A 24,828-nucleotide genomic window follows, 5' to 3' on the forward strand; every position below is an offset into this window, starting at 1 on the left:
GAAACAAGACTTGAAGACAAAGCACTAAAATAACCAGGACAATAGGTTGTCCAGCATGTAGGAGTGACTCTAGCCAGAAGGTTGGAGAGCACTTCAGAAAGCATCTACAAGCTCCCCCACCCCAGCCTACCTTTTTGGTCTTCACCGTGGAGGTGCAGCAATCCCCACCATCATAGTTGCAGAAGGCTCGGTTGTTGATGGCATCACAGTAATTGTCTCCCATGAAGGGCTATAAAGGGAAAGGAAGGAAATGAGGCTTTGTTAGCATCCTGGAAAAAGTGAGAGCTGCCTTCAATGCTTCATCAAGGCCTCTATGGTCAGTTAGCAGTCTCTCATCTTCTTCCAAACTTCTACAGTCACCCTACTTGGATTTAAATCTCAACACCCCCTTGGATAAGTCATCACCTTTACTATTCATGAACAGTCTATTTACCACATTTCTGTCAGCTATAGTATGCTGACTTATTCTTGTATGTCTAGATATGCAAAGCCTCAGAATAGATCCCTTCCATCTTCCTGAAATAGAGGATTCATTTTACTTAAGAAATGATATTGCTCTGTAATCATTGATGGGAAAGACCATCATGTCCCAGCATATTACCTGTGATCTAATGGTCTCTCCTTCCCATCCTGACTTTCCCCACTTTTCTGGTAGTGGGTAATTTAAAGGATAATTTATAATAAAATATAATCAAATAAATTAGGAAACTTAATGTAAACTGCCCAAGAATTGTAAGCATAAGATGTAAGAATTTATAGGAATTAGGCACAACTATGTGTACATTCATGGCAGGTTTCCTAATAGGAAAACAGATGTACTCAATGTCACACACCTGTACATGTTTGTTTTCTTTTTCTTCAAACAACTTTTCCCACTTTATACACGAACACTCAGACTCAGAGTAAGAAAAAGACTCAGTCAAAATCACATTGGTATAAAAAGGGCAGTGATTTCAACTAATTTGTCTCCAAATTTTCCTAGCTATCCATAGGATATTCTAGTTTATACTGATTTATTTTTTCTTTTTTGTGTTCCTCCAACATCTTTGTGATGTTCCAAAGGCAAGAAAGAAATGATGGAGTCAAATCATTACTGATCTGAATGCAGAGCCATCTTAAATTAGTCTCTCTGATTACCCTGCCACATGTATTTCCCCAGCCCAATACTTAGCACCATATATTCTGTGGTTCATTTATGTTTCTGTAGTGTGTGCAAGACTGTGAGCTCCTAAAAACATGAGCAGTGTCACGTCTGGTTCATCTTTGTCTCTCAATTACCAAGAAAACTTTCTGATTAGAATGCTGGTGGGAGGGTCTCTGGTGTTGTTTCTAATTAATGAGAGAAACGATGTCATAATTTGCTTAAGACTACTATATTTCAGCATATCATCTGCGATCCAGTGCTCTCTCCTTCCGTCCTGGCTTCTCTAGGGAAAACAAAACTCACAAGGAGTTCATCCCTTGTGGCATCTTGGTTTTGTTCCAAATTCTCAATTTGAGAGCTTTTTGCCCCAAACTCATGATACTAGACTTTATTTCATTAATTCCCTATTAGATTCTAAAAAAAGATCTTAGCAAGATGGAGTTAAGAATACCTAAGCACTAAGCTCAGATGTGTGAGTATGCATGCACATGGCTGTGAGTTCAAGTATGATTCAGCTGTGTGACTACTACGACAAACATACCATTACATACACATTACAAAAGAGGGGAACAAACACAAACAATGGATAAACCCTTTCTATCATCTATGTCTCAGATCTGCCTGTGGCTAAGGTCTTCATATTTTGCCTCATAAAATATACAGACAGACCAATGGAGGAGACCAATTGTCCCTTCCTTAGAATGAATTGAACTGGCTTGATAAAAGAATAGCTAAAGAACAGAAGGAGAAAGAGAAAGAAACTTAATGACAGTGGTTCTTTTTAATTTGGCTCCTGAAAAAACTTGGGTCTCATTATTAACTACTCTTCCTTTTGTGCTCATTTGTGTAGTCAGGTATCCATCCTCTATTCAATTCTATAACTGAATTTAATGTATATTTACTATGTGGTATGCATTATGCTAAGGGAAGAATGTGTGTGTGTGTGTGTGTGTGTGTGTGTTTTCCCTTCTCCTTTATATTCTCCTAAAGAAAAAGTCTTTAAGCAAATAGTCACACATCTGATTGGCCAGTTTCAACTCTGATAAGAGCTATGATGCTATCAAAGTATTTGATGTAGTCAGAGACCTCAGTGAAGGTGTCCCTGGGAAATGACATTTCAGCTTGAGACCATAAAGGTGAGTAGGAGTTAATTAAGTGAGGGTGGAGAAGGAAGAATGCCTAGAGAAAGGAAATGGCGTGACAAAAGCCCTGTTACTTAGATTTCTCTGATCTCTGGTTATTTCTTTTGTTGCTATTTTGACTAGTAATGCATTCAGGCAAGCAATTCATTCTTTAAGATCTAGCTGATACATCACTCCCTCAGTGCGCTCCCTAATAGCCTTAGCCTGCTCTGTGCTACAGTGCTTCTTGTACTTGCTTTGATTGTAGTCTTGGTTCATCATTTTAGAATTCTATCTTTAAGAATCTTCTTTACTAGAAGAGTTCCTTACAGACAGAGAATATGTGTCATCCATTTGCAAATCATAAATATTCAAGCAAAATGAGCAAAACTTTATCAAATATATGTTCAGTAAATGTTTATTTAGTAAAATAATGGATGGATAATTGGATGGATAGATGGGTGAGAGGAAAGAAGATATCACAGGTGACTAGAACATACTTACTATTTTCATTTATGTAAAACCATTGTTTCTCCAAATCTAGAATAGTGACCAACTTATAATAGGCACTCAGTGAAGCTTTGATGAACGAGGCAGTGAATGATCGCTTGGAACACATTCTGAGAAGGGGGAAGGGGTTCAAACCCTTTTTCTATCTTGGGTACCTCTAGACTCTTAAGACTTGATGGCTCCTCCCTGGACCTAGCATTTGTTTCTCTTCCAAGCATACTTTCAGCTACAGATAAGACACAAACTATTAGCTCTAAGCTAAGGAGGGGAGGAGAAAATGAGGGGCACCTGCAAGGTCAAAGGTGATAAGCATCATTGTCAAGACTAAGAGCCTGACAGGTAAGGGTCTCCTGAGCTTCACTGCTGAGTCAAAAGAGGGATCAAATTCTGCTGTTACACTGATTGCCCAGACTACCAACTCAGCAGAATGAATGCCCAGGTAACTCAAGCTGCCTTTTCCCAAAATGCTGAACTGATCCGGAGAGGTGGAAGAAAGCAATAGCCACAAGGCCTTGGCCTTGATTTTGCCATCCCTAGTTGAAGCTTGAAAGAGTGAGAGCTCTGAAAGATTACATTATCGAATGCCCTTATAAGATACCACCTGGGGTCCTTTCTCAATGCACAGAAAGAAATGTGTGACCCAAAGATTGTTTTGTGACATTTACAGGGAATGGCTTGAGGGCAGGAAGCAAGGTAGCCTAGTGGAGGAGAAAAAATAGCAGCCTGGAAATCAGCAAATCATGCTTTGGCTTTGTAGTTTGCTGTACAAACTTAGACCAGTCAATCACTTTTTTTTGGCCATCATTTTCCAGTCTATACAGCAAGCTAGTAGAACTAGATCACACTAAAAGCCTTCTTTTGTATTTCATTTAATTCTGGACCATGCCACGGACTGGGCCTCTGTTTTCCCATCTTTAAAATAAAGGCTTGGGTTTAGATGATTTAAAAGCCTTTCTGGTTCTGACATGCTAAGATCTTCATCAAATCTGAACTTCTCTAGGGAATGATCTGATCCCTATCACCTGCATTTTCCTCCATGGTCTCTGGGGAAACCAAAAAGATTTGACATCAGTCTGGAAGGGATTTTGAGCCTCCTTTTCACTTCCATCTGAGAACCACAAGCGGCAGAGTGATGGACATAAATATCTTTGGGTTCCATAGGTAACTCTCCTCTGAGAAAAAGCTATGCCCAAGAACCTGCCCTATAACCCCATGCTTAGCTTGTCATTGACACACAGAGCCAGATCTCCATAATTATAAGCCCTAAGGAATGGCTCAACTGGAAATTCACATAATTTGTTAGTCAGAAGGGATCTTTTACTTTGACTCAATGGCTGGGTCTAAGTGTTCAAACTTCTTCTGAGTTGAAGAATGAGTGAACGATTAAGTTGTGGGGCAGAAGGAACAGCTCTGTAATGGTCATTAATAAAATGGAAATTTTAAAAGAAAACTGCCTTGTGTGGCTCTATACAGGCTAAATGTGATGATGGTAAAATTTCTGGCATATTACAGATGCTAAATTAATACAGCCTCCCCTTTCCTTCCTTCCTTATAGACCCCAAATTACGTAGGCCACAGGTTTTAGAGACAGAAAATCCTGGCTTAGACTCTCAACTCTGTTACTTATTACCTATATATTTCTGTGCCTCAATTCTGTCATCTGTAAAATGATGTTGACTAAGAAGTCTGCCAAATGGATATTTACAACACTTAGTAGGTACACTAAATGGTAGTTATCACAAATATAATAAGAATAACATTAGAACTATTTCTAGGGATCTGAGTAAGTCTATCCTTGTGACTCACCTCACAGCCTTTGACACAATGAATCACAGCAGGGTGAGGATACCACTTGAGACCAGCAGTGCAGACAATTCTCTGCAGGGAGATGGAGAGAGAGAGGTCAGATGGGTTTGGGATAGGGAGGGAGCCACCTCTTTGTTGGCACCACACTCCACTTCTTCTTGAACCTTCCACATTCTGACTCCACCCTGGAATTAACATGGAGAACTTGCCCAGATACTTGCAATAACAGAAGCCATAGATTAGAATAATATTTCTATTCACCATATTTGTAGTGATTCAGTATTTCCCTGGCAGGAGCATGAGTTGAGAAGAAGCAAAATTAGGAGAAGGAAACATGATCAGAAAGGTTCTTCAGAAAACTCTTGGATGATCTTTGACCCATTGGGGTGATTGAGAATACAGCACGGGAAGGAAAGGCTAGGTATGTGTGCATGTGTGTATTTGTGCATGCACATGTGTGGCTACCACAAGGAGACAGGAGAACAGTATGGAACAAGGTTTATCTGAGCAAAAACTGCGTACCATTTCCATCAGAATCCCTATGGGAGCATATAAAAAGTCAGATTCTTGGGCCTTGCTTTTGATCTAGTCATTTTGAATCTCTGAAGCCAGGGCTTGGGGTTCTGCATTTTTAAAATCCAGTCTCTGAGATGATTTTGATTCACACTATAGTTTGAGACAAAGTGGGCTGGAGGATGAATGAACTAACCTATGGTTTGGAATCTCAGAAAGGCAGAGAACCTTTCCTGCTGTCATTTGCTGCCATAGTTATATGGACCTGCTCACAATTCCTAGAGGGTACCCACATTTTTGTATCTCACTCAGAGAATTTGATCTTACCATTCCTCTTCACTGAAATACCCTTCCTCATCTTGGAACTTGAGAGTCCTTAGTTATCTTTTAAATATCTGCTTAAGACTTATTTCATCTGTGGTGTTTTTCTCTACCCACTTAGGCAGACAGCATAGGTATGCATATATGTACTTATTTATCGCCTCCTTTAATACTAATAATTATGGTGATGATAATGACAACTAAAATATATGGAGTGCATTCATGGTGCTAATTGCTTTATGCATTATCTTATTTATTTCTTGCCACTGTGCTGTGAGGTGGGCATTAATCTTGTGTCATAAGAGAATAAATTCCCCAAGCTCCATACTGTTAAGTGGAGAAACCCGGGCTTGAAATGAGCAATTGTTCAGAAGTGATTTAAGGCAGCTCAACATAAAAATCCAACCTGACAATATATTTTTAAGTAGGTGAAAAAATACAATAAAACAAAACTGGGAAGATAAAATAGTATCAAAAATAGAGCAACAAGAAAAATCCTAGAACACTCTTTTCTTTTCCCGTAGATGCTTCAGTTCTCATGCAGGATTATAATTATTTCTTTAAAAAATGAAATAGGATGAAAGGTAACTATGTCAGAGACCAACCAGTTAGAGATTGCTCTCCTGGCCAAGTGCCAGTTGATTAATTTAATTAAGAAATGAATGATCACATGGGCCAGAATGTGGGAAATCCATGTGACCAGCCCATTCTCTCCCTGAGGGCAGACTTATATGGGAGCCAAAGTATAATTAGATTTCTTGGTAAGCTTGTGACAAAGGGAGTAACAGGACTCCAGGCTAGGACTGGGTTGAATGCCTTTCTTCTCTGCTCCACAGAACTTCTGGTTCATGTGCTGGATCTCCCATGCTTAGAACAGGTCCTGGCACAGAGGATGCTCAATAAATATTTATTTTATGAAAACCTGAATCCATTTCAAAGGAGAGATTATTTTATCAATGGACAGTAAGTTCTCCACCTGTCATCCTCTCTCGCACAGTGTTAGAACAGCATCTACAATGCCAAGTACAGTGTCTTTAGATCAGCTTAGTGTAGACTCAAAGACCTTGGACAAGCAGAAGGTGTGGTGGCATACACCTACAATCCAAGTTATGTGGGAGATGGAGGTAAGAGGATTGCAGTCCTATGCTGGCCTGGGCAAAAGCACGAGACCCTACCTGAAAAACAACTAAAAAGAAAAGGACTGAGATATGGCTCAAGTGGTAGAGTATTTGTCTAGCAAGATTTAGGCCCTGAATTTGATCTTCAATACTGCAGGAAAAAAATTTAGATGAAGAGCCTAACCTGATAACCTTCCAATCTGTCTCACAATGTGACATCTACCATCTAGCACCCTTAACACCCTACTGCCTCTATTGACATCTCCCAATACACACACACACACACACACACACACACACACACACACACACACAAGATACACAGGAAAAAACATAGGGGTCTTTTTTGGGGGGTGGAACAAGGCCTCCCTATGTAAACTAGGCTGGTCTCAAGCTCATGATCCTTCTATCTCAGCCTCCCAAGTTCTGGGATTACAGGCATGCACCACCACGCCCAGCTAACTATAGAATTTAAAGTAAGATTGGTGTGGTTGCAATTTTAACTTGAAATTGCTTTGTAAAATTCCACTATGACATTTGGTTCTTCCATCTGTGAAATGGGTAATGAACTGTCATAGACTTGTGATAATGCATTAAGATAAATGGTTGTGGAAATGGTTTCTTGGACCAATTCTTTAAGCTTCTTGAGGGCAAATCTAGGATCAGGCATGGAGTACAGTGAAGAAAGACATATGAAGGGATGTCAGTAAGCTCCACAGTCCTTCCTCTCAATTGTTTCCCAGCCTCAGGGCCAGAGTGTAAATGATCACCTGCTTTCATTCTCCAAAACGCATTAACAAGACTTTCTTCTGTGAGTCTGAGGTCTGTTCCCAGCCAAAACCCAAGGATTTGCTAAATGCTCAAGAAGGAGAAGACAGCAGGCTCAGGATCCACCAGGACCTGATGCCCATCCCACCCCCTGTTTATTAGAGAGCTAATTTAATCTGTGTGTAGGAGTGTCATGGTGTGGTTGCACAAGGTTCTGTCAATTGAGGTTTACCTGACATGAGTTCAGAAAAAGGACTTTTATACTATCTGCATGAGCGTATTTATCTTTCCAAGACTTTTGGATTTTCCACCATTACTCAGGACTGCACGCCCCACCTGTCTTACTAAGGGAACCTCTATGTGCTAGGGAACAGGGGACAGGCAGTGGGAGCTTAAGGGAAGGCTAGGCTGTTTATACAACAAGTAGGGACATCCTAGATGGGGCCCCTTAAATGTCAGCCTTGCTTCTCCTAACGCCATCTAGTCCAACCAGAGCCTTTGAGACCAGGTTTTGTAAGACAGAGTTCATTTCCTGTCTTTGTGTGGAGAAGAATGAACTATTTTTAATTCCTGGTTGCAACTGCCATCATTACAACACTATCAGCATCACTGCTAGCAGCATCAGCAGCTCAGAAGCCTCAATACCACCCCAGCACTACAACCATCACCACTATCAACTTCTTCCTCTTCTTTTACCATTATCATCATAGCACCCCCACCACTACCATCAAAACATTAGCACTGCTACCATCTCTTCCACCAGCACCAACATTATAATTATGCTCATCCTCATCAGCACAAACCCTCCTTAAATGAATATTGTGCTCAGAGCTTTCATTTCATTGACATCTTACTATAACTATGAGGTATTTTTTGAGTCTTGTTTACATAAAGGGAAACTGAGGCACTGGTAAATTAAACCCACCACAATCATGCATATAGTCTGTGATAGTCAGCAATTAAACCTACGTCTATCTGGCTTTAAAGTCTATGCTTTGAACCCTACACTCTCCTTCAAATCGTCATATAGTTGAAGCAGTAAGAATAATGTAGCTTATTTTTTGGACTGATGGGAAGGGTAAGGTTTGGAAAGATGCAGAGGCTCTGAGACAGGGGGCAGAGTGTCTAACAGAAATGGGCCCAAGAAAAGCCAAAGGCCTGTGAAAAGCTCCTTAAGAGGGTCTCCTCATCCTGAGGCCCTTATCTGACTTCCCTTTTGGATTCTTCTCAAATGAGCTCGCCTTGTTCTGTGAGTTGTAGGATCTACTAGGAGTGAATCTTACCAATTAGGAGCATCATTTTTGACTTTTGATGTCAATCACTAAGTATCCACCTTGTGCCCCTAGTTTAAAACAATACCTACCATTTGGGGGCACATGATCAATGTTTATTGAATGTGTAAAGGAATGAAGAAATGATCAAATGAATGAATGTATGGTTGTGTCTATGAGTGGATGAGAAAAGCAGAATCTGACTGCACTTCTTCATCTTTGATGTCCTCTCCTGAGCAATTAGTATCTTTATACATCAGACAGACTGGACTTACTAGTCACCTCTGACCTTTAGACACATCGCAGATTTCCCCACAATGTTGCTTCCTTTCCAAGGAATTAATTCTGAATCCTGTGTCTACATGTACTTCATAGGTTTATTTTTCCAAAATGTATAGAATGTACTGCCTTGCAGGATAGAATTAATGTAGTTAATTCAACCACATTTATTATGTGAATTGGATGATAATTACCTCTCTGAGCATCAACCTCATCTGCAACATGGTGGTAGCATTTACCTCCTTGGGTTATAATAGAAACCAAGTGACGTGGCATTTATAAAAGTGCCTTAGCAAACATGTCTTTTATCATAGACAGTTAGTAAATGGCCATTCCTCTTTTCTTGTCCTTAATCCATTCTCTTCCTTCTTTCTTTCCCCACACTATTCTTCTTCCAGAAGCCTTTGTAAATGTTAAAGACTCAGCTACCTTAAGCATTTATATGCTTCTGAGGATAGAAACTGCATCTTCTATTGTAGAAGTCTCCTGGCCTCCCTAGGCAAATGACAATGCAGAAGCAGATTGGAGATGCTCTAATGGAGAGAGCCTCTCCCCCCAAACTGTAGCTATTCGGGCTGGGAAAGCCTATGTAATCCAATGGCTGCAAGCCAGCAGCTTCCAGGCTACCCAACCCACAGAAATGTTTGCTTTGGCACACAAGTGTTTGAAAAGATCAAAATTACTTGCCAATATTAAAAGCAAAGAAAGAGATTTCAAATTCTTTAAAACTTCAGATTTATCACATTAAAGAAAAAAACAGAAAATGTGGCCTCAGAAGGCCCATATTTCCACATGGCTGCACTTGGCTAGAGCTGAACCTCTTTGAAAACAGCCAAAAAAAAAAAAAAAAAAAAAGATGATTTTCATACTTCACCACAGTCTCCACCATTCTCTGGAGTCTCTCCAGTACCAAGCCTAAGGGGCATTTCCATCTATCATCGAGCTTATGTTACCTCATTTATTCAATTTAGAGGAAGAATTTTCTGTACTTCTATCTCTTTCAAGAGTATTTGTGTGAAGAGAGGGATTGAGAGGGGACAACTTGGGAAAAACAAGCAAAGAAAGAACATAGTGTTTTTCTTTATAGAAGTTGAAATATGCCTACAAAAGAGGTTCATGAGACATATTCTATGACTCCAGTTATGTGAAGTTCAAAGAAAAGCAAAACTAATCTATAGAGATAAAGGCCAAAATACTGGTTATCTTGGTGATGGAGGCATTGCTTGGCAGGGGAAGGGGTAACTCATTGGTAAGGCCAAATGGGTCTACATTCTGATATGGCAGTGGTTTCTGAGTGCACGTAGCATTAAGAATTTATCAAGTCTTATGCTTAACATTAGAGTGTAAGTCATAGCTCAAGAAAAGCAAAGAACTTCAACTCTATAAAGTTTTATTTCTGAAGTTAGGTGGCATGTTTATGAGTATGTATTATATCTTCTCTGTCAGTTTTTGTCTTTCTGAAATATTTATAGTAAACACTATCACTGCTAACATTGATAATATGTCTAGGTATTTAATATAGAGATTAATATGCTAAGCTTGTTTACCCACCTATCCCACCTGTCTGGTTCTGTATGTTTTTGGGTTTACAACACTTGACCTAAGCCTAGCTCTCATTTCACAAATGGGAAAACCATGGCTTAGAGAATAAATAGGATTTGCCCCAGTATAAATATCCAGAACATAGAACCTTGATTACCTTTCTGGGCAACCAGTAACATTTACTGAGCAGCTACTTTAAGCTAGGCACTGAGGTATGTGGCATGGTAAATAAGATGACCATGGTCCTCTCTGCACGGGCTTACTGCTCTGGTGCACTGATCATGATACATGATTTCAATGTTGATATTCCACTCATCTATGCAGTTATCATACATGTCATTATTGGAACGTGCTTAAAATAGAGTCTGTCATGGCTAAGTGCCAGTGTAGCAGGCTCATATAGGGTTGTGAAGACCATGAGTGCTTGTGTCTCCCGAACTTTGCATTCAGTGTCATCTGCCATTGTGGGAGTGTTTACACCACAGAAATTGGCAATGCTACAAATCAGTACTTGGGTTGTTTTTTGGAAAGCTAGTTATTAAGCATTTGCTAGTACATCTCTGATGGACAATCAGCAAATGCTTTGCCTTTGTTATTGTTATTCTACATTTCATAGGCGCTTCAGGGGAGGCTGGATTAACTGCTGCAATCAACTGACCTGGGCAGGTCCTTCTTCATCTTGTTTTAGGCAAGTTACTTCCATCTCTGAAATTCCATTTCCTCTACTGGAAACATGAGGTAACTAAACCCACTTACTTCATAGTGGTATATATTTGTGTTTGTAAGTATGTGGGAGGAGATGGATGAGAAGTGCCTGCTCACAGCAGGCATCCATTAAATGTCAGTTTTCCCTTTTCACTCTTTTACCCTGGGGTAAAGGTGGCCAGAGAGGGAGCAAGAGCCTTCTTGTCATCTTCCTAACACTGGGTCTCAGCGGCCCCTTAGAAGGCAGAAGAGCTGGCCAGGGCCTCCAAGGGCCTGGGACTGACTGCACCAGCAGCTCTACTTCTGCAGCTGTCACTGCACAAGGAGCAAGGGTCCAACAGAGGCCAGCTTCACTACCTTATTCCTGGAAACCATCAATCTATGCCCTTCGCCCTGCTCCCTTTTTCTCCGTTTTTTTTCTTCCTGGATAATGAGGCCTCCAGAGACCAGAGGAGGTCTGAACCTTGTTATGGCTCTCTCTCAGTAGGCCAGCATCAATAAAGCCATGCAGACCAGGGAACTTGGTGGGGGCAGGGACAGGCAGCCAGCGGGTGGGCGGTTGAGGAGTGGGCAGCTTGCAGGCTTTCAAATCCCTGGATTTATTTCACAGTGAATTATAACTGAATTCTTTAGTGCCTAGTGCTCACTGAGAGGAAGGTGGGAATTCACTTAGGGGGTAGTAAAGGTCTCACTTGGGAGCTGGGCTGGGCCAGAAGATCATTGATACTGTGGTAGCAGAGAGGTTTCTTTGCCAGTTCTGTATATGAATGATGCTCATTTGTTCTAGAGTATGTGGAAGGTGGGGTGGGTAAAAGGAAGGAGAAGGAGCTGCCAATCATGAGTCCTGGCTAGTGGGTCTAGCTGTACTCCCATGTGACCTTGACCTATACTCCCTCTGTTATCCTCAGTTTCTCTATTCCTACAATAAGAAACTTGTGCTTGGCAATCTCCACCTGTCTTGAAAGTCTGACACACAGGTTCTGCCTGCGCCTGGACATGCTCAGCACATCTGGACACACTGAGGCATCCAGGGGAATCTGTGCAGAGATTCTGAACTAGGAATGAGGAAAGGCATCCTGAGCTGGATGGAACAGGAGAGGAGTCTGAGGTTAGGAAAACAGGCTGTCTGGTAGATATGCAGAGACAGAGGAGGATGATGGAGGGGTGGAATTGGGAAAGGATGGCAAATTAGATGAATGAGATAGCAGAAGGAGGAGAGAGCAACAGAGTGAAAAAGTGAAAAGCAGGATAAAAGGAATAGCAGTTGAAGAGATAAAGATAGAGATGGGAAAGATAAAGCAGTAGAAGAAGAGAAAGAGAAAGGGAAATGGAAGGGAGGTGAAGCCCAGTGTACATGGGGCAGTTGAGGAATATGGCCAAGTCCTCATGCTCAGAACGCTGAATAAGCCCTCAAAATGGTGCCCTCAGCTCATTTGAGAAACTGTACACCCCATATCGGGTTCTTCCCAGCTATCCAGAGCTCAATCTACAGCAGTCAGGCAGATAGCAGCTCCCAGGACCCCAGGCAGAAAGTCTAGTGAAGATTGATACAATTTAACTTCACTTGCCCACCCCCTTTTCTCACTTTTCAAAGATGAGGAGTCAGTGCCCTGAATGAACCAGGAAGTCCAGGAGGCATGCTGAAATGGGGAACAAGAGTGGAGTCCATATCAGCTTGAGTCAATAACACTAGGAAAAGAAGGAATGACCAACCTCAAGGTCAAACTGATACTGCCCTGAGGCAGTGGTCTCCATAGTCATCTGGCCAGGAGCATGTCAAGTTGGTGCCATGGAAAGCGGACAGGGTTTGGACTCAGGTTTGACTTCCAGCCCTCACTCTGAACTCATCAAGACATTTCTGAGATCTTACTATCCATGAGTGCAGACCATGATCCCTCCCTCCTACCAGTGTCTGAGGTCTATGAGACCTCTTGTGGGCAGTGAACACAATAAGTACTCCATAAATAATAGACATGTTAGTTCCTGGTAGTTAACACCATATATGAATTTCTTTCTTCCAAACAGGTATGGAAAAGGATGTCAGAGACTGAAACAAGGTAAAGTTCACAGCTACGTGGAGGGCACTAGAGAAGCTAAACTGCCCTATCCTTGTGCATGTGGACTTTATAATCAGACAGACACTAGATTGTGATACATGATACCCCATACGTATGTGTTTTTGGTGCCTCAGTTTCCTAGCCTATAAACTAGGAACTTAGGACTCATTCCTAGGCTGCCATCAGCACTCAGTAGAACAATAAGAAAGGCCCTCAGTTTAGGACCTAATGAGATGTATTAAATAATCAGACTGGAGAAATTATTGTGAACAAGTCTATAGAGCAAGCACGATGATTAAATGAGATAATACATGCAAAGGGATGAACGTGGGGGTCTGGACAGAGTAAGCACTCAGAAATGGCATTTCCCTCCCCCTCAGCTTCGAGATGGATGGTGCTGGTCACTCACCTCCACTCTTGTGGGGTTCATCCAGTGAGGGATGTCACGCACAGTCACGTTTACTGGCAGGATGATGGACTCGCTGTTGTGGTCCAGGCACGAGGTGGCACACTCTGACCCTGAGGAGTACAACTCAAAGTGGTGGCACAGCCCATATTCCCTTGCCCATAAATTGCTTCCCTCCCCCAGAGTGGTCCCTACTGCTTGCTAGTTCCCAGTGGATTAGGCTATCTCAATCTCAGGACAGTGAAAGGAGATAGCCCCTTTTTCAGGGCCACTTCTGGTCTCCCTGACTCCATTCACTTGTCTTCAGTCCAGCTGGTAGCCATCAACCACAGTCATTGGTCATGCTTCTCCATTCAAAAACTTTTCTGATGCCTCCCTACATCCAGAACCAAGTTAATCCCTTTTTCACAGCCTTTAATGTCTCCCATGGTCTGGTCCATTTCCTCCCTGCTCACCGTCTTCATACTTTGGTTGGTCTAGCGGTCTGAGTTACATTTGGCTTTCCATTCATTCCATATTTCCCATGTCTGTGCTTCTGCTCATACTCCTCTCATTTCCCCCAACCACCTTCCCATGACAAGATCATGGGAAGGCCCAGCTCAAGTGCTCCAAGACATTTGTCATGAGTTCTTAAGTGAACACATTCACTCTTCTGAATGCCTACTGCATTGGCTCTCTACCTCTTTTGGGTACTGATGAGTCTCACCCCAATGCTGGTCTTCCCCACTGTGCTTTCTCTCCACAGTTAATGTTGCCCTAGCAGGACAGAAGTATAGCTGACTAGTGTCTGAGTATAGTCAATTGTCTGACACCCTGACACTGTGTGAGAGCTCAATCAGCATGAGTATCAATGAATGATAAAAACATGCATGCAACACCAGTTTCTTAGTCTCAGCTTCTCTTTTTTCCATGTCTGTCCTCTCCTGTGGCTTCCAGATCCTTCCTTCTCCTGTTCACTAGCACTTTACTTATGACTCAGATCATTACTAATGACTAAGATCTCCATCCAAATGCCATCTGCTCAGGGAAGGCTTCCATGGTTTCTGACTTGCCATGCCCCTCACAGTCATCCTTCATGGTATCTGTCACATTTGCCATTTCCCATTTGCCTGGTGATTGTTGTCTCAATAGTTCCCTCTCTTTCCTGCTGGATTGTAACTCCATGGGGCCAGCACTGTTCCTGCTCCTCGTTTTATGCCTAGGGCTTGGCATTGTGAATGAAAGACGTAGGCAGTCAAGAAGTGGAACTGGTGAAATGAAAGAGACAATGAGTGAGTGAACCAATGGATGACTGCTGAATAAGTATTTTGGAATCTTACAAAGGAGGAAGTGAGTGCATCCATAGATGAGTAAATGAACAATGACGGGTTAAACAGATAAAGGAATAAAAAGTGGTTCAGCAAGAAGTCAATGAAGGGTCAGGTTTAAGTACACAGAACACCTTGGTCCAGGGATTTCTGGATGAACACAGTTGGCTCTCAGGCTGTGGGTTGGCAAGTTGACTGTAATTTTGCTCATTTGTTCTCCACCTTGACCTCCCACATTCTGAGCTTTCTTGAAAATAACGTCTATCCCATGGTATGTCCCCACATCTCCAAAGAGGTTCTTGTTCATGTGGGTAAAGAACCAACCTGTTAGAATCTAACCAGGCCCCCAAGGAAGCCATTCCTCTGTCATGATGCCAAAACCACCCTCTGAACACTAATTGGTACACTAGGAGTGAGCCAATTCTTTTCCTCAAATATCCTATTCTGTTAACCATTCTAAACTGCACATATATATGTATATATTTTATGTATGTGTTCATGGTGTATGTACAGATACACATCTGTATGTGCATATAAACACATACATAACTAATATATATACACATGAATATATGCATATATATATATGTAATCTGTCCAATGTTCTTCCTATTGTCATCTTATTATCCTCTTCAGTCTAGGAGGCTCACAAGGTATAAAAAGGGGGCAAGAGTGGAGTGACAGGTCCAGATAATGTTTAGAACATCTTTGCTTTAAATTTGGGGACCCTGGACTTGCCACTTGTCACTTCAGTTCCCGGAAAACCCAGCCTTGTGAGGCAAGTGTCAACACACCCATTTCACAGGTGAAAGAGCCAATAGTCATAGAGCTCAGGTTAGAAAACTGGTGAGCAGAGAACCACATCTTTCTCCTGGCTTCCAAGCCCAATGGTAGATAAGGTGTAGTCATACAGAGAGAAGAGAGGAAGGTAGCAGTGAGAGGCACAGACATGGGTGAAGGACCAGAGGAGAGAAGAAAAATGGAAAAAACATGAGAAGGCAAAAATGGTAAGTGATCAGAATAAAGGGAAAATCATCTCACAGCAGTTGAAGAAACTTTGTTGTACATGTGTATTGTCGAGACCAGTTCCAAAGGAGAATTTTAGGGAACAAAAATGAGACAAGGCTGTAATGATGACAAAATTCTTTTGGAAAAGAAAACAAAAGATGCATCCTCTGAGTGATAGACAAAGGCTGTTTTATACCAAGAAAAGGGATGAAAGAGAAAACATTGTGGAAACAGGAAGAAGTATGGGTGTCTTCTGCAGGAGTCCTGCCCTCTTTCTCTCTGCCTCTCTCTCTTCTGGCTCCTCTCTCCCATGCCTGGCTCTTGAACTTCAGCCCAGACTGCTGCTGTGTTGTGATATATGAGCCATAATTGGCATCACTATGGAGTGGTGATCTCACCAGACCCCTTTTTCCTTCCCCGGAAGGGTGGGGAAAATGGCAGCAGAGTGGCAGCAGTGGCAGCGACTCATGACTGCTACACAAGGCTGCTTGGGGAGAGAATCAAGAGAGCTAGTTTGCAAGATTTCAGATGGGTCTCCAGCTCCCCAGCTGGGCGCATAATTTGCCTGTTTACAAGGCCTCATCAAATCCCTTTGTGATTAATATGGCTCCCCATCGCATGGGGCTAGATGAGCATTATTTGAAGGTGAGCAAGGAGTAGGGGGCCACTTATTTTTCCTCCCCCTTTCTCTCTGTCTCACTTAATCTCCCATGTCCCCTTTTTTCACTCTGCTCTCTCCTCATGACCAGCACTCACCTACCACCCATCTGCATAGGACAAGTATGTATGTGGCTTTGGGAACAGGGATTCAGGGAAGAGGAACAATTCAGGTTCCAATATCATACAGATTTCTTTCTTTTCTACTTTGACTATGAAAAGGCCCAGTGGGTAAAAGAATGCCACCATCACACACACTTCCTCTATCTCTAGACTGCCCGCAAACATACATGGCCAACATCTCTCTCACATTCTCTCTCTCTCTCTCTCTCTCTTTCTCTCTCTCTCTCTCTCTCTCTCTCTCTCTTTCTCTCTCTCTCTCTCTCTCTCTCTCTCTCTCTCTCTCTCTCTCTCACACACACACACACACACACACACACACACACACACACGAGGAATAATGAATAGGAGGAAGTCTTGACCTTGGTATGGATAGGCCAGTGTTGCACACCACAGTGACACTTGTTGCCCCAACCTTTTAGAATGTTTATGTTGATAAGCCCTACAGCATCTCTTCTCTCCAAAGCCCTCCTGTCCAGGGCCCCTTGGTTTGATGGCTATGTAAGATTACAAAATTCCTTCTAAAACATCAGAGAAAGCAGGCATGTGTTTTGATGTTCTGACCCTGGTAGGGGCAAGTACACGGAACTAAACACAGGCATATTGATTCCTGTTCTGAGTTTAGGGAAAGAGCTACTGCTACCTAAACTCATGTGGTTCTATCTTCAAAAGCTAGTGATCAGTCTTCAGGCACCTCTTTCTCCAATCATAAACCTTGCCTTTGAATGTCCAGCGACAACTCTGTGTGCTGAGTAAGGAGCATGCTGTCTCTGTGCACACTTAGATGACCTTCTGCACCAGACAGCCCTGGCAATTGCCCCATAAATCACATTGGCCATGTGAAAGGTCATTTAATTCCTTGGGTTTTTCATCATGGTCAATTAGGGAATCCATTCAAGGGTCAGCATCACTACTCAGACTCCATGCGCTCCAAGTTCCTCAAAAAGCCATGGAGCTGGTGATTAATTTATCTATCCTGATGTCTGATTTCAACCAACCAAACACCTGCATTGAGTCCCCTAGTGTACACATTTCTCAAGCTGGCTATGATGGCACAAACAGCATTTTGAAAATGCTATTTACACTCCTCTGGAGGAAGCTGAGATGCCTTGGAAAGAGGCCAGGCTCTGGAGTAGTCTCAGGACTTGGGTTTCATTACCCCTCCAGGATTCAATTGTCTTATCTGTTAAAAGTGATTGAGAAGGTAAGAAATAATGCCCTTTAAGTGTCTGACGAAGAGCTGAACCCATGACAGATACTCACAGCTTCATAGTGCAATGCAAATTCTACTATAATTAATTCTACTATAATCTAATATAATTAATTCTACTATAATTATTAATATAATAATAATTCCATAAACATTATATGTGCTTTCATATTGCCTGCTTTCTGGTCATATGATTTCTTCCCTCTCTGGAGAACCACTTCCTGCCTAATGAATTTTTCCAAGTCTGTGAATAACTTTCTCTGGGAGCCCTCTTGTTAACTGGTACCTTTCCCATAATGCAACTATTCACATTTGCCCATCATGGCATTACCAATATCCCTGTCCCTGATCCCCTCCTGGGAGGACAGGGACTGTCTCCTTCCTCTCTGTCTCCCTCCTGCCTGTGTAGGACCTCACATGGACAGGTGCTCAGTGGCCCACCCAAGCACTAGCCCAAGCTCCTGGACAGACTCCCCCTTCTCACTGCTCCCCTCATGGGCCCATCATACCTATGGCGTAGCCATCGGGACACTGCAGTTTGAGGTTGCTGTTGAGCTGGTTTGGGGCCGAACATTGGCCTTGCATTTCCGGGCAGACATGGAAGGAGCCACTCCAGTTACCATCTTTTCGGCAGTGGATGATGTTGCTCCCGGGTCCCTGAGCACCAGAATGAAAGAGGAAATGACTTCTCATCTTCCTACAGTTCTAAAAATTCTTCCCAAATAATTTGTTAACTATGGGTGATATTCAGTCATTCAGAAAAAGAGGTATTTTTAGTATTTTCCATTTTACAGATGAGAAAACTGAGGACTCAGAGCAGGAAGAAACTTGCTTCAGGCTTTCCAGACAACCTAATGCCCAAGTTTTCTAAATCCTATCTTAGTGGTCATTCAAAAATTTTAATCAGAGAATTACAGCTTGAATTTATGATGTTTATTATTGTTATTTTTGTTTGTTTTTGGCAGTACTGGAGTTTGAATTCAAGGCTTTGTCCTTGCTTAGGCAGACACTCTACTACTTGAGTCACACTCCCAGTCTGTTTTTGCTTTTAAGTCATTTTTCAGGTAGGGTCTTGCATTTTTGTCTGGGGCCAGGACTCAAACCACAATCTTCCTGCTTATGGCCTCCCTCATAGATGGGATCACAGATTCTCGTCACCATACCTGGCTTGTTTGTTGATAGGGGGTGGGGGTGTCTCACTAACTTTTTGCCAGAGCTGGCCTCAAACCACAGTCCTCCTGATCTCTGCCTCCAAAGTAGCTTGGATTATAGACATGAGCCACTCACTGTACTATTCTTTTTTAATTGAAAAGGTAGGGTTAGCTCCCATACTTAGACAGCTGACAACAATGTGTACACTGGAGCTATTCATAAAGAGATAGGTATGCGAGAAAGCTTATTTCCTCCCAGCCTATGGGAGGGCATCCCAGGTTAGGGTTTTGCTTTATATGCCCAGGTGAAAGCCTGTATTTTCCAAGGCCTTCCTTCTCTGGCTCTTCCCTTTCTTTTCAGCAATAATGGCACCAAGTAGGTGGTGTACGGATATTTCTATCTGTGCTCCCTTCCTGATTCTTTAAAATAGGCAGTATGTTCTTTTTCAATCTTCTGAAAAATATTAGGCAACAGCAGCTTGAAGATAAAGCCCCTTCTTCAAGTCCCTTCTAACCTCTGAGATTCTAATGGTTGGTCCTCCTTTTTAGGTATTTCAATGCTGTATCTGAGTTCAAAGAATGTTCCCTCGTACCCACTCTGTGCCCATTCTGTGGGGCACAAAAGAACAGAGGGTCAGTGAGCTGGGCAGTGAGTGGGAAGGCAGCTGGGAGCAACCAGCCATGACAATGTGACTGCTCAGTGACACAGGCAAAGATGGCCCCAGGACTGTGAGTACTGGGGAAGGGTAACTGGCTGTGAGGGTGCACCTGACTGTGAGGAAGGACTCTTAGTGGAGGCAATATACACAACAGTCATCAGGGACGGGAAGATCACAGGCAGAAATGGAACAGAGGGAACATTCCTGAGTGACACAAGGGTAGAATAGTGTAGTAAGCATGGGAGAGGCAGGCATGGTTCTAGTTTTATGATGCAAAAGAAGGGTCCAGCTGGTGGTAACACAGAGGTGATGTGGGATCTTAGATGTCAACTTCAGGAGTGTGGACTTTGCCCAAAGAAAGGGAAAAAACATAGATGGTTTCAGTGCAGGGATCTATCTTCTGAGAGATTTCAGAATAAGCTGTATATGCCTTTCCTCTTTGAGGCTTAAAATAAGGCAAGTAACTCAATGTGAGGCCAGAGATGCTGACTATGCACCATCAGAACAAAACTCCAGGTAGTGGCTCCGATGACCTTCTGCTTCCATTCAGACTTCTGTGTCTGCCCTCCAGAGTCTTCCCAGCCTTACCTCTGCTTAGGTCTCCAGCTCCTGGTTCACCACAGCACCACCACCAACCCTGAACACTAGTTTTAACTGCTTACAGTCTTGAAGGCATCATGTGTTCTGCTTTTGTGATTGCTGCTTCCTCCATCTGCTATGCCCCCACTCCTATCCACCAGTAAACACCTTATCCAGCCCAATACTCCCTGTCCTAATTTCACCTGGATACTGCATAGTGCACTACCTCAATGTCTCTGACAGGTGTTACCTTTGTTTATCATCATATCCCAACTAGTCAAAGAGTTCTGTAGGGCTTGGACTGTGCCCCACTCATCCCTGTGAAATCAGTGCTATCTATCATCCTGGCCATCAGTCCCTTTACCTCTCCATAGATATTTTGTTCATTCTGGTTAAATATTTGGATGTTTAATCAAAGATGGAGTGAATAAGGGGAGAGTGATTGAATGAATTTTTAATGAAGAAGATAAAAAAATACATAGCCAAGAAAATTAATGCATAAGTGAATAGATGAACAAATGAATGAATGAGGAAATAAATTATATGTGTCTGCATAAGGAAAGGAATAAACTCTGTAAAAGGGCTGATGTGGGCTAAAGCTGCCCTGTCTGAGAAAACAGCTGCAAAAAGACAGGATTGAGAGGAGAAAGGGGGCCCCTCTATGGGTCTCTCCCAGGCCAGCAGGAGGATGGTGACATAGCAAGAGAGGACCCCTAACCATGGGAGAAGGTGACCCATCCTGAGCACCCAGCTATGGGATGACTTGCAGAGTCACTCGCGTGACTTAACACAAGCTCGTGGCAAATTTATGCATCTTCACGTGGTTTTCGAGAACCCAGAATCTCCCTCTCGGAGCCCCAGGCTCCAGGCCCCATGATTCTGCTGGGCCCTCAGGGGAGTAGGAAATTGACCCCAATTTCCTGGAGCCTTGGCCTGGGCCTATGATGCATTTGGCCTCCAGCCCCTGAAGGGCTGCAGACCTCAGCACTCTGTGGGCCAGAGCTGGCTGGGGAGCTGGGTTTGCAGGACAGAATGTATTAGAACTTAGAATCTGCTCAGGGAGCTTCAGACAGGGAGGCCTCAACATGGAAGGAAGGTGGGAGCCTAAGGTTCCAGTCTCTCTCTCTATCTTTCTCTGTCTGTCTCTCTTTCTTCCCTGCCTGGCTCATCTGGTACTTTCTGCTGCTAAATCTTCCTTTGAAAACATGGCACCCTTCTGCTAAAACACCTTAGCCTTCAGAACAAGGCTCACCCATGGGCAAGTATTTCAGGGCTTCCAATGGACTCCAGATGATACTTCTAGCCCCACCTCTTGCTAGTACGTGGCATTTCCTCTAGTCAGGCCCAGTGACAAGTCTCATCTCTCCTGCACAGCTCTCTTCTTCCCCACCTCCAAGGTCTGCCTATGCTATACTCTGTGCTGAGCAGACTCTCTGGAGCCTCTAGATGCTCAGATCCTCCCTCAGGACTCCATCTTGGCACACAAAGCCCCTGCCAGCCACCTGACATGGGGAAGATCTTTGCCAATTGCTAGGTCTAGTTTGAGCATAGAAGAACTGCAGTTGAGGATCTAATCTGGTAAAACCAGGGATCATTTTTATGGTTATTGTCAGGGATCTGGGTGTTTTTGGCTTCAGAGACACAATTTCACATGCTGAGATTAAGTCTTAACAGAGTGCTGAGCATTTTTCACCAAAACAGTTTACCTCTCTGTGCCTATGCATCTACCTATAAAAAAGCATGTTGTACTCTCTTGAACTCCTTGCCTTTTTAGACAATAGGTCCGCAGAAAGCTTAAGGCATTTAACAATTATATTATCAAACACTCATTACAGGCCCAGTGTTCTAAACACCATTCTAATGATTGAATAGACCAGAAATCATGTCCCTCTTATCTTTTATAGATTTGAAAACTGAGGCTGAGTACGGAAGTGAAACAAGTGAGTTTGAGACCTATGACTGTGTAAGGGTAAGAGCATCAGTTTAAGTCAAGTTGCCCAGATTCAAATGCCAGCTCTGCAACTTCCCAGCTGTGTGAATTTGGCGAAGTCTCTTAACTTGTCTACCCTCAATTCCCTTGACTGTTGGTGGGTGGAGAGATACTGCCTAATCGATTCATCATGAGGCTACTGTTACCAGTTTATGGAATCGTTTAAACCCCGTACACACACACTGGGCAGTATAGAAGCTGAAGTTCATAACCGCTCTGCCGCACTATCTCCATGGAATTTCAGAAGCAAGGTCACCAACAGTGTATCTCACAAGCGGTGACAGCCAGAAGGCAGAACATTGGCCAAATCACAGAACTGGCTGAAGCCAGAACCCTGTCCCTTTACTGTACACCTCTGTGCCTTTGCAATAGTTGGGGGGAAGAAAAGAAGAGGGGCAGAGGGAAAGGGAGAACAAGACTTATCTTGAGTGGAAATGTAAATGAACACTATCATGGCAGAGGGAAACATGGTAGCATTGGAGTCAGGCAAAACCAGGTGGCATGGTGTAGGGGTTTAGGGCTGAGTATTGGAGGCAGCGCGGCCTCAAGATAGGAGACTGAGTTCTACCGTGCACTAGTTGTATAGCAAGAAGCAAACACTTTCTCCTCATTGAACTTCAGCTTCCTTCTTTGTAAAATAGAGCAGTAATGTGGGATGCTGTAGGGCTTAAGTGAAGTCATCAGTGCGAGCACTTTGCCCAGTAACTGGCAAGTAGAAAGGACTCACTAAGCTGCAATTGCTCTAAGTCATCCGTCTCTGTTCCCAGCCAATGCCCTCATGGGCATTCTGTTTCTTCTGGGTCAGGTGCAGGGATGACATGAAGTCCCAGGCAGGAGGATGGGCAGAACATATGCCTTGTGCCCTGACATGGTGTGGAGACTTGGCTTGAGACTTGGCTCTGCCAGTAACTTGTGTGACACTCCTTTTGGTGCTTCCTTGGTCCCACCTGTAAAGTAAGTGGGTTGCAGTGGGGGTCTCTGAGGTCCTGCTGTGCTCTAACAGTGCATAATTCTGTGATTTTTTTTTTTTTTTACTTCCCCAGGCAGTTATGAGTACATGGGCACACCTTTAACAACCTCCAAACTGGCTGAGACACTGTACCCATGGGAGCTGTTCTGCAGACATGGCAGAGCCCATAAGGACAGGGGTCAACAACTTGCAACTGGTGGCAGAAAGGCTTTACAGCCACCCTCTGTGAGCCACTGGTGCAAGGAATGGAGCTTACTATTGATTCTGCTCCCACCCTTCCTCTCTTGCTCCTGCTGAATTGCTAAAACCCATTGTTAGGCATACTACTTGCTCTACAAAGTATCATTAGCCTTTGTTCCCTCCTGCTGGATGTGTCTTTCACAAACCCTGCACCATCCTGGGGTTGACTGCTCCCCTGTTCACCTCCTCTGTCACCTCACACAGCTCAGGAGCATCTGAGCTGGATTAAATCCTGAGGCCATTAGCACTTTTCCCCAGCTACTTGGGAATGGAATTCCTGCCTTTTGCCATCAGCCTGATTTGGTGGACAGTGGGTAGAGCAGGCTGTGGAGTCAGAAAATACCACTTACTAACTCAAAACTATGGGTAAGAACGCAGCCTTGCCAGGCTTTCTTTCCCCATCTGTAAAATGGGGATTTCTGTTTCTTTCTCAAGAGTTTGTTATAAGTTATCAAAATGAAAGAAAGTCTACAATACTAGCTTGGCACCCATAAAACACTCAAACAAACAAACAAACAAAGCTACAGTCAATATGCTAAGTGTAAGTGTAGCTATTTACATTTTAAATTTGAATTAAGCACATGTTTTATGTGCTCTAAAGACACATGTGGCTGGAGGCATAGCACACATATAGAACATTTCATCATAGCAGAAAGTTCTCCTGGGCAGGGCTGGTAAGAGGGACTTGAGGGCCATTTATTCTACAGGTTTATTTGAGAAGGCATCCAGGTTTCACTATCGCTATAGAGTTCCTCCCACCACACCCTGGTTTTCCGCAGGATAAGTGCTCCTTCTCTGGCTTTCTACAACTAGCTTGTAGAGGGCTATGCTGCAATCTGTTGCCGTTATTTTTAGTTCCTCTGGGAGCCCACATGGAGCAGCAGGAATTCTTTCTCCTGGAATGACCTTAAAGACAGGTTAGTTCATTTCTATCTTCTCCAGGGCTGCCATGTATGGTCTCATATATTGTGCACTGCACAACTCCAAGAGGAACCATAGCTGTACCCTACTTTCATTTAAATATCACCAATGAACTATGAGATAGGTAGTATATGCCTCCCATTTCCATTTCCCCCAAGGAAACTGAAGCTTAAAGAGTTAAGTAACTTGCATACCACCTCTCCCCACTTCCCAGGTACTGAATGGTGAAGTCAGCATTCCAACTCAGGCTCCATTAAACCCAGCATCATGCTGGCTCCGGCAGAATGAATGCTGTAGAATGCTGTTATTATTGCTGTTATTATTATTATTATCAATATTAATTTGCTTTTAGTGGTGGTGAAGGGGTAAATCTCCCTTGTAAGTGCCCCATCTTTTCCTGTCAGGATCTGGATGGAACTGCTTTGGAAAGCAGAGAATCTCTGCTGCATACATCT

The 24,828-nt window shown here is 43.1% G+C and overlaps 1 protein-coding gene across 1 annotated transcript in view; it reads right to left on the reverse strand.

Annotated features, from left to right (window-relative positions):
* Pappa (pappalysin 1) overlaps positions 1 to 24,828 on the reverse strand; it is a 234,280-nt gene that overhangs the window by 16,016 nt on the left and 193,436 nt on the right. Inside the window, exons 18-21 of the mRNA XM_074051163.1 lie at positions 18,373 to 18,520; positions 13,565 to 13,674; positions 4,582 to 4,653; positions 131 to 229 (exon numbers count right to left, since the gene is read on the reverse strand). Of these exons, the coding sequence (XP_073907264.1) occupies positions 131 to 229; positions 4,582 to 4,653; positions 13,565 to 13,674; positions 18,373 to 18,520 (429 nt within the window). The remainder of the gene's footprint in view (positions 1 to 130; positions 230 to 4,581; positions 4,654 to 13,564; positions 13,675 to 18,372; positions 18,521 to 24,828) is intronic.

The sequence above is a fragment of the Castor canadensis genome, chromosome 13 (genome assembly GCF_047511655.1).
Source record: "Castor canadensis chromosome 13, mCasCan1.hap1v2, whole genome shotgun sequence".
Classification (NCBI taxonomy): Eukaryota; Metazoa; Chordata; class Mammalia; order Rodentia; family Castoridae; genus Castor; species Castor canadensis.